At 32.8% G+C, this 18,343-nt stretch overlaps 1 protein-coding gene across 3 annotated transcripts; it reads left to right on the top strand.

Annotated features, from left to right (window-relative positions):
- The first annotated feature begins 1,207 nt into the window (after positions 1-1,207).
- Positions 1,208-18,001, top strand: LOC142342793 (uncharacterized). 3 transcript variants are annotated; one of them, XM_075394368.1, is made up of 4 exons: positions 1,208-1,650; positions 4,436-4,479; positions 7,388-7,839; positions 17,474-18,001. In XM_075394368.1, the coding sequence occupies exons 1-4, from the start codon at positions 1,283-1,285 to the stop codon at positions 17,915-17,917; spliced, it is 1,308 nt and encodes a 435-aa protein (XP_075250483.1). In that variant the 5' UTR covers positions 1,208-1,282; the 3' UTR covers positions 17,918-18,001. The 3 variants fall into 3 exon arrangements, with proteins under 3 accessions (XP_075250483.1, XP_075250482.1, XP_075250484.1); XM_075394367.1 differs by having other exon boundaries at positions 4,418-4,479; XM_075394369.1 differs by lacking the exon at positions 17,474-18,001 and adding an exon at positions 17,340-17,444 and having other exon boundaries at positions 4,418-4,479.
- The last annotated feature ends 342 nt before the right edge of the window (positions 18,002-18,343 follow it).

The following is an 18,343-nucleotide window of genomic DNA, read 5'->3' as shown; positions in this document are numbered from 1 at the left end:
ATTAATAGACAAAAACATGAAAAAATTGTGATCCTGGCAACTTTCTTTATACTGTGAAACTTGGATGGATTTCATCAACTTTAAATTGGGAATTCTGGTAACTAAAGGTTGCGTTTTATCTGCATTTTATAGGTAGACGAGAAGACTGCTATAGGAGACCAATTGTTTAAAAATTGTTTTTGAAATTTGATTTTGAGCTGGAGTGACCTTGCCTCGAAAATTGAATTTTTATTTCGTGAAACTAGGGGGTAATCAATTTTGCCGTTCAGTATACTTTTCGACCAGCCATCTAATTTTTTTTCTCGATACATTTCATATCATAGATTTCAAAGTTTCATTTCACTTTTATTTTGCGTGTTTGTCGCAAGTTACTAAATAAATTATTTGGTTAGTCTAGTCACTTGCACTTTTTGCTGTTTTCCACGATATATGTTCAACAGAAGGTAATGGAGATGGTAAACTTTGGCAGCAACGATTCTTAGAACAATTTAATATCAAAATTTATATATCCGTTACTTTCATCCGCAATTGAAGATTTTTTAACTGCCAAAAAAGAGTGACATATTTTTGGCACTATAATTCCCGGTTACTGTGTGCAGTTTCTTCGTTTTTTTAAGTTGTTTGAATCATTATTTTGTAACTGTTTGCATTTTTTGTCCTCAACTATTTAAGATCAATTTGAGATTCGAATTTTTCTCAAGAGTTGAGTTTAGAGTAGTGGCTAATAAGCGATTAGTCTTCTTTATCCGCATTTGTAATCAAATTGAATTTTTGCGATTTATCACCAATTATGCGTAAATGATGAATTGTATACGCGGAATTTGTTTAGACATTCACGGGAGTGGCAGACTAAAATTTTATTTTTGTAGCCAGTAAACATAGTGATTTTTCAACGCAAAGAAAACAAAGACCCATAACGGATAACCATGAGGAAATATTTCCACCGGTGTCTGCTATAAAGTTAAAATCCTTTAAGATAACTCTTTGGTAAAAAATGGTCATGTCTCGGTTTTTATGGTGGCTCTCACTCAATTTACGGAATCTTTCCGTTTTTGCGCAATTTTCTTTTAATTTAATTATTTAATTATCATTTTTTCTCACTCAAATAAAATCACCCGAAATTTTTTGACCGTCAAATCATCCTCAAAATCTGTGTTAACCTGTGGGAAATGGACTAGCGAAATACTGGACTTCAAAAAGTTAATAACTGGCGTAAGCTCGAGTCCTTTCTCCAAACATATTTCAAAAAAAATTTAAATGCGCTATGTAAAACAAGTTATGAATGCAGCGAAGAACAAAAAAATTGTACGCTTCATTGACATTTTGTTTCAAAATGCATAGCAATAAGCTCAACAAATATTGGGGTAATTATGTGGAAATGAAGCATTTATTAAATCATTCAGTGCTCAGAATTACTGGATACACGAGGCTGATTCAACATTCTAGATCTGGTGAGTGGCTACTAAATGCACTTGAAGACTTTAAATCGCTGTTTCAAGATAACTTGCTCGAACTTCACTTGACGATGACTTCTCAATTCCAGTTCATTTTCCCTTCAAGCTGGTTCACATCTATTATGGAGAAATTTGGCTCCTTTAACCCGTATTTGAGGATATATCTGAATGAGTTCAGCGAAGAGTCTGGACCATGGTAACGGAGTACTTCACTTTACTGAATCATAATAATTAGTTTGTTTTTTTTTCATATACGGCTATCTACAATTGACAAAATATTGATTACACACATCCATAGAAATCAAGTATGAAACGATCAATAACAAAACCGGGTGAAAATATATTGATGTCAAAAAGGCAACACCAGTGATTCTGGAATTTTTATCATGTAAGATCTGATAAGATGCTGACTAAAAAATTTTATCGTGTAAGATCTAATCAGATCTTACACGATAAAAATTCTGATAAGATGAATTTTTATCGTGTAAGATCTGATAAGACGGAATTTTTATCGTGTAAGATCTGATATGACATGTTTTAATTATTTCAATATAACCGTATAACGTAGTCAAGGTCCTATGAAAGTAAAAAAAATAATCGGTCAGCTAACCAATTATGAAACAAAAAAATGCTTGTTGATTCTGTTTTGGCGGCAGTTTTATTGTGAATCTTAACTGGGTACTATGGCTAAACTTAGCCGTCTAAGATAGATTCGGTCTTTGGAAAAAATTTTTCAGCCTTGTTTGATAATCACCGCTTCGGAGAAAGTCCCTACCACTCAAATGATCTTTTTTACAATATCTTAAAAGACAGTATAAGATATTTTTCTCTTTGTTGCTGGGACACTTAAGTGTTGCATGCTGTAGTTTTTCGGCTGCTGCTTGAGAGAAACTCTGAATTGTCTTCAATATGAAGAATATACCATACTTCAGGAATCTATATAAGAGGAAATTTTTATCATGTAAGATCTGATAAGACGGAATTTTTATCGTGTAAGATCTTATAAGAGGAATTTTTATCGTGTAAGATCTTATAAGAGGAATTTTTATCGTATAAGATCTGATAAACGTCTAATCAGATCTGCTAAGAAGATGCATCCCCTTACAGGCTATTAGCAAGATGGTTTTGTCAGAAATTTGTCAGATCTTATTGGGGAACTGACTTGAGAGCCAAGATAAGAATGTTGATAATTGACCAGAAATAGCTTCTGATACTAGGATGTAACGCCGTATAACAGACAATTCAGTATTCATATACCGCAGAGGTATACCCAAATAGTTACGGGCAAATATGCCCGATGTGTGTATCTCGTGTTCGTTTTTCTTACGTTAATACATTAAAATTGCAACAATATTTCGGAAAATAGCTACTTTAGCAGAAACAGGCAAAATTGAAGGGAACATTTTATGTATCTAATTTTCGAGCGAATTTTACTAAGGCGGAAATTTTGGGGTATACCTCTGCGGTGTAATGTTCCCAAATGAATATTGAATTGTCTGTTATGTATAGTATGTTGTGAATAAGCCTGGCAATTGTTGCCACTGAAACAGGTTGAAAAGAGAATGTTATTTAGGCTGACAATTATTGTACAATAATACTGATTAGGCTGATCAGAGTAATGGACTGATCAAATTTAGGTTAAAGGAAAAAGTGCAATTTTACTCTGAAGAAAGACTGATCAGTTTATATTTTGACATCAACATAGAATATACAAGTGTAAAAGTATCTAAATATAGTTCTGGATTTGCACTAGTGCAGTTCACAAGAACTCAGGGTGGTAAGCCCGAAAAGAAATCTCTGGCTATCCAAAAATCAAACTAAAGACTGGCAAACTACATAGCAATTTCCCAGGGTACCTTCAGAACAATTTTGAAGTCTGGATTAACTTAACCGTACGAAATGAATACCCAGGTCTAGACCTCGACCCATGAAAAGACAATGCTCGACCAAAATGTGCTATGAAAAGACCATACTGGACTCATTTGAGCTATGAAAAGACTTTGGCTGGACTTAAAGACATTCTGGACTTTAGCTCGACTCAGATTTTTCGCAAAGGACTTTAACTGGACCCAAAGTTTTACAAAAGACTTTGGCTCGACCCAAAGTTTGTGGTGGACTTAAGCTCGACGCAATGTTTGCAAACAAAGTCGAGTTAAAGTCTTTTCATGGGTCCATCATTAGTCTTTTCATAAGTCTGCTTTTTTGCCATTAACGTTTTACGTGTAATATTGCATATAACGTAGTCAGCATATATGACCCTGCACCTTTTACGATTCAAAAGAACGACAAATACCTCAAAAACCTTCATTAGTTTTTTTTAAAAAGATAGCTCATAATCTTCGGAAGGAAAACAAACTGAATAACGCCGAAATTTTTTTATGGCTAACGGGACTAGGACCAATACTCTTAAGCTAGCTGGTTTCAAAGAATCAAGTAATGTGGTAATATACTCGATCTGCTATAACTCTTTATCTTAAGCTTTGACAAAAAATTCTTAAGGCTTTTGGCAGATTTCCAACTGATTTTTAAGATGGACTGCTCTGGTGCAAAACTATTTAGTCTTGCTCCGGTTCTGCTTCTGTATGTACAGAGGCAGGAAAAAAATTTAAAAAGTTTTGAATTTTGAAATAAAACAGACTTATGAAAAGACTAATGGTGGACCCATGAAAAGACCTTAACTCGACTTTGCTGGTTATTAAAAGACTAATGCTGGACCCATGAAAAGACCTTAGCTGGACTTTCTTCGTTATGAAAAGACTTTAGCTCAACCCATGAAAAAATATTAGCTCGACTTTAACTAGGAACCTCGACCGTGTAATTATAGTCAATATTGCCCCCCCCCCCCCTACTAGACTTTTAAAGTCTTTTCATAAGTCGAGGTCTAGGCCTGGGATAGAGAAGTATCAATCGAATTTGTCGTACCGTTTTTGATCTCGAAATAATTATGGAATATTGTGATTCAGTACTGATGCACTATATAGGATCCGGGATTGGTTCTGCAAAAGTTTTGTCCTCAGGCATCGAGGAACAGTTTCTGTTTACTTGAATTTTTTAAAAATACATTCAGTTTACAGATAAATCAATTTTTCATCCATTTTCATTAATTATTGAACTTCAAAAATAAATATTGATGAATGGAAATTTTGTGAAAAATTTGGAGTAGGTCCATTTAGTCAAACAGGTCAATAATGGGTTAAAATTAGCCGGAAAACGTTTTTTCTTAAAATTTTTGGGGACAGACATGTGAAAAAAAAATCTTTGAGTATAAAGGTTTTTCATTATTTCTGCTAATAACTTTGCTCAAAAACCCGCGTAAACTTTTCAGAAGAACTAAAAAAATGAAGTTGAGCCGATGAATTTTGTATTGGAGAAGTGAATTCCGTTATCACTTTCATCAATAGATTTGTGATGAAGACTAATTTGACACTATTTTTGTATCATTTTACACAAACTGAAAGCTGTTTTCCCCAAACAAAAAAATAGGAGCAATGAATAACTACTAGATGAATGACACTATCCAGGCTGCCTTTCGTAGAAATACGCCTGAATGGCAAAAGCACATACAAGACACATTTCTTGAGACTAAGGGTCGAAAAATTAAGTCAAAGAATTTGAAATTTTTTGAAAAAAATAGCAATAGTTGTAAAACGAAAAAAAAAAACAGAAATTTTGTCTCCTTTTTGTTGACAGCATTCCTGATTCCGGTCAAAAAAGACAAATTAGATTTCCGATAAAGTTCTTAACAGCAAAGACCTTATAATCTGCAATCAAAGCCATAAAAATTTTTCAGCGAAATTTGATTTTCTGATATCTTTCTCTTCTGAATTATTTTGTTAACTGTTTTCTTCCAAAAAGATACTTGAGAACATTTCTTATTTTTTTCAGAGTTTTTTAAGTTTCTAAAAATTGCATAGGTATAAAAAAAACTTAATTAATTTCGAAAGCTTAGATATATACCATCAAATCAACACAAATCAGATATCTAACTTATGGATGAAAAAATGTATCTGATTTTTTTTGGCTTTTTTTGTATAACAAAAAAAGCAAGTTTGCAAAACTTGCCTCTAAATTATACTGATGCTTTCTTTCTAAAAACCGAGAAACTTTCTTCAAATCAAACTTGAGACTAAAAATAAGTATTGGAGTCTATCACCTCTATGTCTATATATTATAAGATATGCTGGGGTGCATTGAAAAACTTTTTTATAGAAAACAAACGCGGGCTAAACATATCATTAAAAACATAATTTTGTAATAAAAATCGAGAGAGCAAAGTAGCGAGAGAGTAAAGTTTTAAAATTTTGAAAAATCAAAATTTGGTAAAAATTTACATAGATTAAAAGAAAAATTTTATTGAACAATTGCAAGAGAATGCCTATAACATCACAATGCCATTTAGATTCTAGGATTTAGAGTAGTTCCAGTGGTATTCTAGAAACAATAAAGAAAATGTGAACTCCTTCTATTTCTTTACGTTTTTTTATTTGAGTTCTCAATTGCTTCTCGCTAATCTTTGCCACTTCTTCGCACGCGTACAAGATGTAAAAAGCGTGAATAATAATTATATTTACGCATTTTTGCCTCATTTTTGATCACACGACTATCAACTGTCTACTGATATTAATCCAGAAATTTCGCTTTTTTTTGTTTTCGAGTTCAATAATTTTTTTCCAGTTACAACTTTATTGTATTTTATTGACAAAAAATTTCGCAAAACTGCAGGTTTGATAAGAAGCTTGATAATTATAAAAAGTATTGATTTCAATCCATGGAAAACGTTACTTTTATAGTAGGTAATTGAAATGCTCCCATTACTGTCAGACTGAAACAATTTTATTGGAGATAAAAAATTCAAATCTCTGCCGCTAAATTGGACAAATTTCCCTGTTCCCTCCTTGTTTCCAAGTAAATTTCCCCATTCACATAAAGACTCTCATTTTTAAAAACTTGCTCATTCGCTGGGGGTTCAATTTTTTCCAGCTTTGTGAAATTTTCTTAGTCGAACTTGCCGCCAAAAAATCTTAAAAACTATACAGAAGGAATTTTCTTTTTTTGTCACATCACGATAGAAATGGCTTTCAATTATTGTTATTAATAATTTCAAAAAAGATTACTTATCTCTTGCGGTTGTATGTTTTTTGCACTAAGAACCAACGTTTTTATTCTAAGAACCATAAAAAAGCATTAGAAAATTTGATTATATTGACGATAATTTGCAAAAAGACAAACACTGCAACGATTGGTGCAGCAACTAGTGGTCAGCAGGAAAAAAAATAGAAATTTTTCAATATAATCTTTCATTAATTGTCTTTTTTCCATCAAAAAATATTCTGTTAGTCTGTAATGTTCCGTATAGGTGATCCATTTTAGGTGCTAGTTATTTAAATTGCTCCCCAAATTTCGCCACAGTTAACTTTAAAAGCCTGGAAAAATTATACTCTGTGTTTTTGGCTTTAAAAACAGCCTAAGACTTCTCGAAATTTCTCGAATGCCTTTTGACTATTTTACTTAAAACACTTTTCAAATAGAATGAATTTTCTTATTTTTATATTTCAGACCCCCATCTCTCCCCTATTCAGAAATTGGAAACGAAATTGACCGTAATTTTTAAAAAAAAATAGTTAGCGCTTTTGAAACATAGTAGATGAGCTTTTTGTCTGCTGTTGCCCAATAAAAGCGACCAAAAACTTTAACCAACGCTCCAAAATGGTCGCTAGTGCTTAAGAATGGTCAATTCGTAAAATTAGATTGCTTCTGCGGGATGAAGAGCTATTCGGTATTTCGGTTAACAAACCAACCTTCGCGTTTAAGTGTTCTACAGCCTCAAGAGCACTTAGAGAAACTATACTTCAATTATCATTCACAACAGTAGGATTTTACCACTGTGTCTCACAAACTCTATAGGGAAAACGGAAATTGTTCTCTGAATATAGTTGCTTCCCTCACGTGCAAGAACATTGCTCCCAATCTTTGCAAAAACTTCAAGCATTATTCCCAGTTGACTATTCTAGAAATCAGGAGGTCCGGCTATTATGTAGAAATCGAAGAAATCGCGACTTTGACTAAACTGAAGAAACTCGAGCTGTGTTTGCGGGTTGCAGACAGATCACGAATTGACCAGGTACCAATTTTTGAGCATCTAACTTATTTGAGTTTTGAATGTGAAACAAATGGAAACTTCTGCATGATTAATCAGCTGGTGAAATTCAGTTTTCCCAATCTGATAATCATTGAATTCGGAGGGATTGACATTGCACCATATGTATTGTTTGATGGTGAGGATATTCCAAATTGTACAACGCTGTTGACGGAATTTGACTATATTGGCATGTTTAACGATTGTAGCAATCTCAAATATCTACATTTACTGGCTCCTCCATTTTGGGTACGCAAAAATATGATTAATATGATTAATATTTTCGTATTCTTCATCCGTGAGACCAATGCAATATTTTCCAAACTAACAATTGCTTCACTTTCAGGTCTTTTCTAGGTCAAAGTTTTGAGATGTTTTTTTCTCACCGATTACTCCCGAATGAGTCACTAGTGTACAATAAACAAGCCCAGTGTATCCAGCGACAAAATGGAAGCGGTTGTTCTAGCGATAAGCAACAAAGATAAACTCATTCAAGAAAATTTAAAAATAAGAGAGAGCAAAAGATCATCACTCGATACCAGTAACTTGCAGCAGGATGAAATAACAGAACTAAAAAAGACATAGAAAAAAAACACGCAAGCAAATAGAGAGCTTCAATTAGCTCTAGACTACAGCAAATCCCTATATGACCAAGCAATGTCAAAAATTGTTTTTTTTTTGAGAAGACAAAATGTGAAAACGTTGACAAATATTATTGATGGCAACAAAAACACAGAATCCAAACAAGTTTACGCCAACAACAGACAGTTTTTCCCGAAGTTTGTACCACGATTTACTAAACATCTTGTCATATCAGACAACACTTATAAATTTGTTAAACATGGTGTATAAGTGAAGAAACAGCAATACACTCATACCCTTCGGCAACCATAAGCAATGTTAAAGACATTGTGGACTCTCATTCGGCTGGAGCAAAACCTGAAAGCCTTGTTTTTCATTTCGGACATAAAATCATAGACCAAGGTACTGATGGAAAAAAGGCAGCTGACTAATTGGGTGACTTAAACAGTAAGTGCTTCACTAAATTCAAGCCCCATAAGGTTGTTATGTGCCAAATTCCTCAAGTTAAAACTGCACTATCCGTTCGGCACTCGAATAACAGAGAAATTGACGTCCATAACCAACTAATCAACAGCAATGCTGAGCAAGTTATGGGCGAAATCCACTGATCAAATGAATACTTCCTCAATTATGGTCTTGAGGTATACGATATCGGACAAGATGATCTGCACCCAAACATGTGCGGAATTCAAAAAATGGTTACAGCTTAGCGGAAACATATGAAAAATATTGGCCACAACAATTCAACAAACGACATATCGTTGAGACAAATGCGTCCTAAACGGCAAAATGCAAATTTTTTGGCATGCGAAAGGGTATGGAATACCTTCAATAGACCCATCGAATTCTGATATATTTGGATTACTTGATTCTTAATTCTTTAACAGAAACGTAAAATGTTTCTTTTGAAGCAAACGTTAGTTTTGTTTGTGAAGTTAATAAAAATTTTGGTTTAGAAAGGGCGAATTTGCCTTTTTCAAAAATCACTCAAATCAATTGAAAAAACCAAAATTTATTTTTTGTCAGATTTATTTAATCAATTTGTTTTCACTAGGGTTCGGTTACGTATTTACGTATACTTAAATATTACGTATTTATTACCCGTCATAGTCATTTTTCTGCATAAAAGTGGAGATAGTGAAATAAACCCTAGCCCGGCTCAAATAGAAAAATTGAAACGAATAGACCAGTACTACAAAGAAAAGAACAGAACAGAAGATGATATCAAGTTCTAGTACATGAAATGTAGAAGCCTGCATAATAAATACGAAAAATTATCAAATTTTCTGACAGTTCTCGACTAGTTGTCTTTCCTAGCTGTAACCGAAACATGGATAAAAGAGAACAATACTATTCCAGAATCTTTTCTATGCAGTTGTCATCAATTTATTCACCAGCCGAGACCATCATTAACTGAGTTGAAAAGAGGGGGAGTTGTAGGCATATAGACACCCAAGCAGTTTTTAATCAAAATAAGAAATGACTTGAACACCATCAAAGGGAGTTTTTTTTGAATCATCATGAATAGAAGTAACTGAGCCTCTGAAGGAAAAACTGCTCATAAACTTGGCGTATTGTTCAAACTCAAACCTTTCAACATTCTTCTAATGGCATCAGAAGTCTCAAATGTTTATTCTAGCACTGAAAATCTAATCTTCTCTGGAGATTACATAATAAATATACTAAAAGAAACTGGGAAACAATTAGTAAATAACTTCATTGCTGATAACGGGCTTCAGTACGTGAACACCAAAAATCAACATGGACAAATGGAGCAAAATTTTCTTTAATCGTCTGCTTTATTTCTAAAAATCAAATTTTCGAAACAGATATTGTAGAGTCAATACTTGAAAATGATCGCTTCACTTTTGTATATCGATCATCATTGAAATTAGAATGTCAAGAGCAAAAGACGGAATACTTAATGCTCGTTAAAGAGAAGATACCCAAGTATTAAGATTAACCGTGATATTGCTTTGCAAGACTGTTCACTTATGTACAAAAAAATTGGAGCAAATGGAATTTTTATTAATTTCACTGAAATTTGCCAAAATGTATTAAATTACCACGTATCTTTGAAAAATATAGAAGAAAACAAAAAAAGAACACAAAAAAGGCTATCAAAAGAACTGCGTAGTCTCATTAACGAAAAGCATCAGTTGTTCAATGAATGGAAAATAATCCTAATCAAAAGCTTTTTAACCGTTAAAAGGATTGAGGAACAATGTAAATAGAAACTTATGTAAAGCAGCTGACGATTATGCAAAACAAATTTTCGAGAATCTCCTAACTTCAGACGAACAATGGAAGTTTATCAACAACAAAATTAACTCAATAAAATAGACAGAAAAAATTGCAAAGCTCAAAGAAGGCTATAACGTCAGATAAAAAAAACTTTGCTAAATGTTTGAATAAATGTTTTGCTCGTCTAGGACTTCACAAGGTAGAAATAATTGCTCCTAAAATGCCTTGTTGTAATTTTAAGGGAAAGAAATTCAATTTTAGGCCAGTCACCCGAAGAGAACTATACAAAGTTACTGACAATCTACCAAAACAAAAATCAGTTAAACGTGTCCATTGGAACGAATTTAAAGTTTGCTATTACCGAGTCTATAAACACAAATACATTCCCTGATATTTTGAAAGAATTCTATATCATTCCTATCTATAAGAAAAACGACAGACATAACCCTGAAAACTATCATCCAATTTCGGTTAATTCAACATGAGCAAAATTTAGGAACATTTAGATATGAATAAAATAATGTAAAAAATCAGTTTTGTTTACAAAAAAGTCGTGTCTTAATACAATAATTGCTCTGACAGAGAAAATAAATCATTAGGTTGAAGAAAAAAATATAGTCTAATCAATTTTTTTGGATATAGTGAAAGCTTTTAACTCAATATTCTTGGGCTTTTTCATTCAAAAAATGAAAAATATGGTTTTGGAGAAAAATAAAGATTCTTATTGAATTCGTTTCTAATCAACAGAAAACAGTGCGTTAGGAACGGAATAGTTGAATCGAACTGGACAAATATAAATCACAGTGTTCCTCAAGATACTGTACTAGGACCACTAGTAATCATACTTTATGTAAATGACTTCGGTGAGCAATTAGGAAAAGGTTCGAATAATTTACAATTTGCAGATGACACAAAATTATTCACAAACAAACTGTAAAAGAAGTGAAAACAAAATTAATAGTTTTCAAAAATTAAAAGTCACCAACTTTCAGTTGCACTGAAATTAAAAGTCATTCATTGAAACCAACAGATGAATACAGATTTTTACGTGTTATTCTTGACAAAGAGTTGACATTTCAAAACAACTTAATAATGTGATCAGCGAAATGGCTTTAGCTATCAGATCAATTTATTTGATACGCGATGAAATACCTTTAAATGCTTGAATTACTCTCTTTAGATCACTTGCTTTGTCGCATTTAGAATTTGCTGCATTTTTTTCAAAGTTTGCCATCTCACTTAATTGACAGAACAAACAAAAAAATTAGATGGGGCATAAAAGTTTGTTTTTTTAACCAAATATGAGAGTGCTCATAAACCACTTCTTGGAAAAAATACTTCCCAAAGAACTTCAAATTGCAAAAACTTCTTTAAATAGACTTTTCGACAATGTCCGACAAACAAACATACGAGACCAAAAGATATTCAGAATAATCGGAGACGTTAACATTAAAGTAAATTATCGTGCATATAATTTTTCTCTCACAACAAAATGTAAATCAAAATGGAGTAAAAATTCATTTAAAAGAAATTTCGTTCGTAAATGGAATAAACTTCCAAGAGCTCTAAGAACGGAAAAATCGAAGAAAACATTTTAATAAAAGAAGAGATGCAAAAAAGACACGAACGGGTTCCAATGGACAAAAGAATTGAAGGCTTTGAAAGTTTATTTTTATAAAAATAATTCACGAAAACTAGAAACTGAACCTTAGTTTATTAAATATTATATTTAGTTATACAAAGTATAGATATAGTACGTTCGATTTATAATATTACAACATGTAACTTTAACCTTGAGGTTTATTCGAATTTACATGTTTGAGATTTGAAAAAAAAAATAATCTCAGAGTCAAAAATTTTAACAAGCCAAGTTAATGAGAAGAAATCTACATTATGAGGCAACGCCCCTAACAATGGGTTTCAGTTAATATTGTGCTAAGTTGTGGAGATTTGAGAAAAAGGGCACATTTTAAAGGATAATACTAATTACAACGCCAGTTTTATGTTATACTATCATCTGTTTAATAGTATAATCAATCCAATTGGTATAATCGTTTCTATATCGACAAATCCCATATTGTGAGGCTTTTTTGCATACGTTTTGTGGAATCAAAGATATAAAATGCACCACTTTATTTGGTAGGGGCGCTGCCTCCTAATGATAGAAAAGAGAAAACTTATTTTTAGTTAAAACCAACTTTTTCACAATTGACTGGATATATAAAAAGTCCCACTAATGGGTCAATCCTCGGTGGTATAAAAACGTCCTATTATAGCAGTTAACCTCATTACTGGATTAATAAACACTTTTCATTGATAAACACAATTTGTTGATGCCAAAAATGACAGCAGTCATCTGTGTTTTTCAAAGCAAACCCTGTGAGTCAAGATTTGATCGAGGTCGATAAGACTTGAATAATCTTGACATCACTTGCAAAACTTCAATTATCTTGCCAAAAATAGATACAGCAAGTTTTTTCGATAAATGTTTTTGGTAACCTCTTATCAAGTTTATCAGAAAAATTATCCTAACAGCACTTCCAATAGTCTTGCCCAATCTTCATAATACTATTTATTGTTTTCTCCTGAAAAGTCGTCAGTAAGTAAAGAATTAAAAAAACCAAGCAGTCAGAAATTCCACTATTGCACAATTGTAAATTTTTTTCTTTCAATTAGGTCCATATTTACTTTCTTTTTTTTGTCATCGATAAAATCTCTAATTTTTAAATATCTTTTTTCTGGAGAAGTAGGAACGGCTTTTTGAATTATCGTGTCGTCTTTTGCTTGCAACACAATTAAGAGTTTCTTTTAATAATAGGAGAACAGCTTTACTTTCTATTTCAAAAATGAGCTTTTTTTGGTTTTTTTTTCATATTTTCGCTCTCAAAGGTTTTTCCGGGTATGTGTTGGTTTTAACCAATTATTTGTAAATTGTTGAGATTGTCGGGTCAAAAATGCCCCTGACTTTTTGTATAGTTGGCTCTAGTAAAAAAGAAAGAAACGGCAGCTTTCCGAGAAAAAGAGTTATCTCCAAAGACTCGTTTATGAAAAATGGTAGGCTTGCGTAACAATTGGGGCTTGCAAGACAACTTGGGACAATCATTTGCTACTCAATTCAACGCCACAAGTCCCTAGTTTCCACACTAGTTTCCACAGGCTTCCAGGGTCGAGAAAAAATCGGAAAAATATGTGAGATAAGCGGCGAAAAGTTGTTTTTTTTTTCACCCTAAATTTCGTACATAATTTTTTGGTGAAATTCGGTGGATAGAGTATGTAAATTCACCGCTAGAGTAAGCGGTGAACTTACAAATCTTTCCGCATTGCAGCGCTTACTCTAAGTTACCGTCCCTGCACGGATTCGAACCTCTCACATCCTCCATGTCACCCACTTCTTGTTCCACTGCGCCACTTCTCACTAAAAGCTAGCATATTTGTTTTGAATTTAAATCAAATTCACTCTGCATTGTAAAACTACGCGTTAAAATTTTTTAAGATTAGCGGTGAAATTACAAAATTATAAATGTATCTTAACTTCATTGAACAAAAGGCAATTCGAGGCGTTTTCTAAGCGGTGAAATTATGTTATTTCATCACTAAGTTAAGCTGTGAATTTGTGTAATTTCATCGCATTCACTGCTGATCTCACACAATTTTAAATCTTTTTTCTCAGCGGTAAATTTATGTAAGTTAAGCACTAAGTTAGGCGGTTAATTTATGTAATTTCATCGAATTCACCGCTTAACTTACATAATTTGGACACTTTTTTCAAAGCGGTGAATTTATGTAATTTCACCGCTAAATTCAGCGGTGAAATTATGAAAGTTCACCACCACCAGGCGATAAAGTTTTTTTCATCGCATTCACCGCCTGGTTTATGTAATTTCATCGCATTCACCCCTGGTTTTATGTGTTTTCATCGCATTCACCGCTTATCTCACATAATTTGGACGCTTTTTTTCAAAGCGGTGAATTTATGTAATTTCACCGCTAAATTCAGCAGTGAAAATATACAAGTTCACCACTACCAAGTGATAAAAATTTTTGTCACCGCATTCACTACCTGATTTATGTAATTTCACCTCATTCATCGCTCGCTTATTTTACAAAATTTTCCAAATTCACCGCTTATCTAACGTAATTTTGCGTTGAATGGCGATGACACCTTGACTCGGGTTGCATTTGGGGTTTGCATGACAACTTGCAATAACAAATCAGGTTAATTATATGCTCCAGATGGTTTTATTGCTTTACGTGAATACTTAAGAAGAAAGTAGATCGGCAATGTGCGTCCGCATTTTATGTTCTACCTCTCCCCCCTCAATCACGGTTTTTTCTTTTGTATTAATTGTCCACCAGTCACTTATTGTTCGACTATTATTGGTTTATCCATATAAAAAATGTCTTTAATATCAAACCACTCAAAAATTAAACAATGCCTTAATAGAGGGTCGAAAATACCTGCTATTAAGGAGACTGGGAAAAAAGACAGTCAAGAAAATCAAATAAGAACCACAAGCCTTAAGCTCTAACCAACAAACAAAAAAACAATGACTCGTTGCTGGTGATGACTGCTAATACGGAGAGTAAGATCAGGTAAAAACGGCAAGAATTACTTATGACCAAATTACTATGTGTACCATTCTTTTTTGAAAAATATTAATGAAAAACTGAAAAAAGCATCTGATTAAAAATTAACTAAACCAAAAGACTTGCGTTTTCACAGGAAAGATACGGCAACGGTCCCTATAGAGAAAAATTAAAAAACAGAAAGAAAACAGAAAGGGCAAAGTCAGAAAATACTTTTTATTATTACACTTTTGAAAACAATTGAATTCAAAGTCATGAAAGCAATGAACTATCAAATGAAATCTTGCGACGGCTACTTTTGTACTTTCGTGCAAAACAATTGAGGCCTGTTAACATATAGAATGCCATATGGCTACACAATCAAAGACATGCAAATATCAAGAAGTCATTGCAACTCTCTAGGAAACGATGTCGAAGCATATGAGATCAAAATCTAATCACGAAAACAATTGAATAAAACCAATCGCGCATTATTTCATTTATATTTATGTAATATGAGACTCGTTGGTTTTGCGCCATTAGAATGATGAATGGACAAGAAGAAAAAGGCCTACAAATTTGAAAAGGTCAAAAAAGATAAGTGTAATGTTTTTGAAAACTCAAGCATCAACGTAGAAAAAAAACTACTTAGAATGAGATAAGTGATGAAAAAAAAACATTCAATTTCACTTGGAAAAAAATGGTTTCTTTTTAGTCATACTACGCTTAAAATTTGCAAAAACAATATTGAAATTGACAAATCTCAAAAAACCAAATTTTTTAAACCGTAAAAACATAACAAGGGTTAGTTTTCAACCAAATAATTCTAAGTAGTTTAGCTGTGTTTTGCTTAGGTTATCCATGACATTAGTGGGACAAAGTCAAAAGACAATACTATAACACAATACAGATAGAACTCAAAATTTCGTAAACATTTTTATGCAAACGGAGTTGAAGCCAAAAACAGTATGTGTTTTTGCTGAAAATATTATGAATGTTCATTGGCCTCGTTTGCCTGTAAATTTGAGGTTTCAATAATTCATTCAATGATTCGTTCAATAAATCCTTCTGGTCTGCAACTAACATAAAATAACCAAAAAGGCAAACATATTTCAAAAAACATACAGAGCCACCCATCAAAGTGCGAATATTTTTTGAACCCTAAAATTCTACAGCTGGACTAAATTTGATCTTGCTTAGGCTTCTCCATCAAAACAAAAAGTGTACCAAATGTTAGCAAAATGGTTATTTTGACAATCATATCAAAAATAAGTGATCTTATCCAAAATAAGTATGAAAAATAAGTGATGAATTTTGGATACTTATCAAGATATAATAAAAAAACATCATATTTCAACTGAAAGCATTAGATAGTTTCCTTAATAGCTATCCAGATACCCAATTTTAAAAATGAATAATTAACTTCTGTTATAGGACTTCAAAAGATCAACAAATGTTTGAAATTTTCAAGAATTCATTAAAAGTTACGCAAACGTTTTGTCGGAGACATGAAAACCTTGAGATTTACTCATAAAATTTTACTGCTTGTAATTGAGAGAAAAAATTGCGAAAAATTTCAGAAGTGACAGTCCTTTAAAAACGTTCCGAAAGCTTTTTCATCGCAAAACTACTTACTATCATTGATCGGAAGACGCAATTGTTTTAAAATGTTATAGTTTGCTGGCAAACGAAAATCTTAATTTGTAAAAAAAAAGAAACTTTGAATATTTTATAATTATCGGTTTAATTTAACAAAAGACTGCAACAATAGTTTTCCAGATTTCTTTTCCAGAATTGGAGGCACAGTTAGCCTTATCTTATCAAAGGAAGATTATATCTGCACCAGCTTCAAGCTGGGCAATGTGGGCCAAATAGACATATTTGATAGCATCTTTATGAACAAAAAATGTAGAATATTCAAAAGTTTAACTGAATTTTTGGGCGAAAAGTGGGTTCAAAGAGTTCAAACCAATTAAATATCCGTAACTCCTCGGAAAAAATTAAAATTCAAAAAATTCTTTTCAATTTGAACTTATACTTTTTTCAGTGTCTCTAATGATACACTTCACAATCCTGTACGATGAATATATCAATCGGCGAAAATTAATTAAACAAAAAAACCAGTTGAGTATATAGTTCAACCCCTCCCCACTAAAGTGGGTCAGAACAAAAACTACAAACCCTTTTCACGATACAAGTAACCCATTTCCAGGCTTTGCCTAATCAATTATCGTCGAAAGTGGTACGTGGATCGCGGCAATTGGGAACACATTTTTGTCACTCGAATCCACAAAACGCAAAATTTATAGGAATTAGCCTTAGCCCTTTCGGATGTTGGCCATGTTGTGTATTTATAGCCTGAAATGTCCACACTCAGCGATGTTTTACAGAGCATAGTACTATTCTTTCGGTAATGTTTATTTTTATATAGCTACACGAATTATACTGATTAAACAAAAAGCGTCGACGCAATTTTATAATCATGTTTAAGCGTAACAAATTGGTTCTTTGTCAATCTTACGTTCAAAGTTGGTTACATCAGATGACTCTGGTTATTTTTGGAATCAGAGTAATTCAACCCGATCTTATGGGGCCAGATGGGCTGTTTGACTTTCTATCTCTGCTAATCACCTGCCAGAAGTTTCTTAAAGTTATCAGTGTCCAGATATTGGGATATACGTCAGAACAAAAACTAAAAATGGCCATCCGAAATTGGCTGAAGGAGAACGAAACGATGTTGAATTTACGACCAATCTCCCTAGTTATTATTGGAGGATATGTTATATACCTTGACAGTGGCTTGGACCAGTCGACAATCCGGACTATTAATTACCTGGAAAGAAAGTGTGGAATTGATTTAAGACAGGGCTCGTCTTTTTCACAGCGGGATGTTATAAGTGTTCCTGGATTACGATTTCTGCCATGGTTGTATTGACGTTAATTACCTTAGTATGAAACTATAACTTCTGTAGATATTCTGTAAAGATAGAAATCCTAATAAAAAAGAAACAAAGTTCTAATCAGCAATTTTCTTTTTCTGACTCTATAGTTGAGATGTATCTTTATATATAAAGATATATCTCAAATAAAGAGTCGGAAAAAGAAAATCGGTGATCAGAACTTTGTTTTTTTTTCATTCGGACTTTTTATTTAGTTGACATTGAGTGGATATTTTTTTTCTCATTATATGATAGTAGTTATTTCATTCAGCGATGAATGTACTTGAAAAACCCTACGGGGTAGTTAGAATGAAAGATCCCAACAAGGGTGTATCTAATAGTATTATAACAACCACAGATACCCCTTTTTAGTTTGTTATACCGGCCGCTAATATGATCCCTGGTACTGTCATATTAACTTA

This window comes from Convolutriloba macropyga, chromosome 7, assembly GCF_964194025.1.
Source record: "Convolutriloba macropyga chromosome 7, txConMacr16.3, whole genome shotgun sequence".
Taxonomy (NCBI): Eukaryota; Metazoa; Xenacoelomorpha; order Acoela; family Convolutidae; genus Convolutriloba; species Convolutriloba macropyga.
This window is presented reverse-complemented; position numbering and strand designations above follow the sequence as displayed.

Coding starts and splice junctions, on each gene's coding strand:
- LOC142342793 (XM_075394367.1), top strand. CDS start 1,283: ATGCAGCGAAGAACAAAAAAATTGTACGCTTCATTGACATTTTGTTTC. Junction 4,480..7,387: donor TTTTGTCCTCAGGCATCGAG/GAACAGTTTCTG, acceptor CTCTGAATATAG/TTGCTTCCCTCACGTGCAAG. Junction 7,840..17,473: donor TACTGGCTCCTCCATTTTGG/GTACGCAAAAAT, acceptor ATCATGTTTAAG/CGTAACAAATTGGTTCTTTG.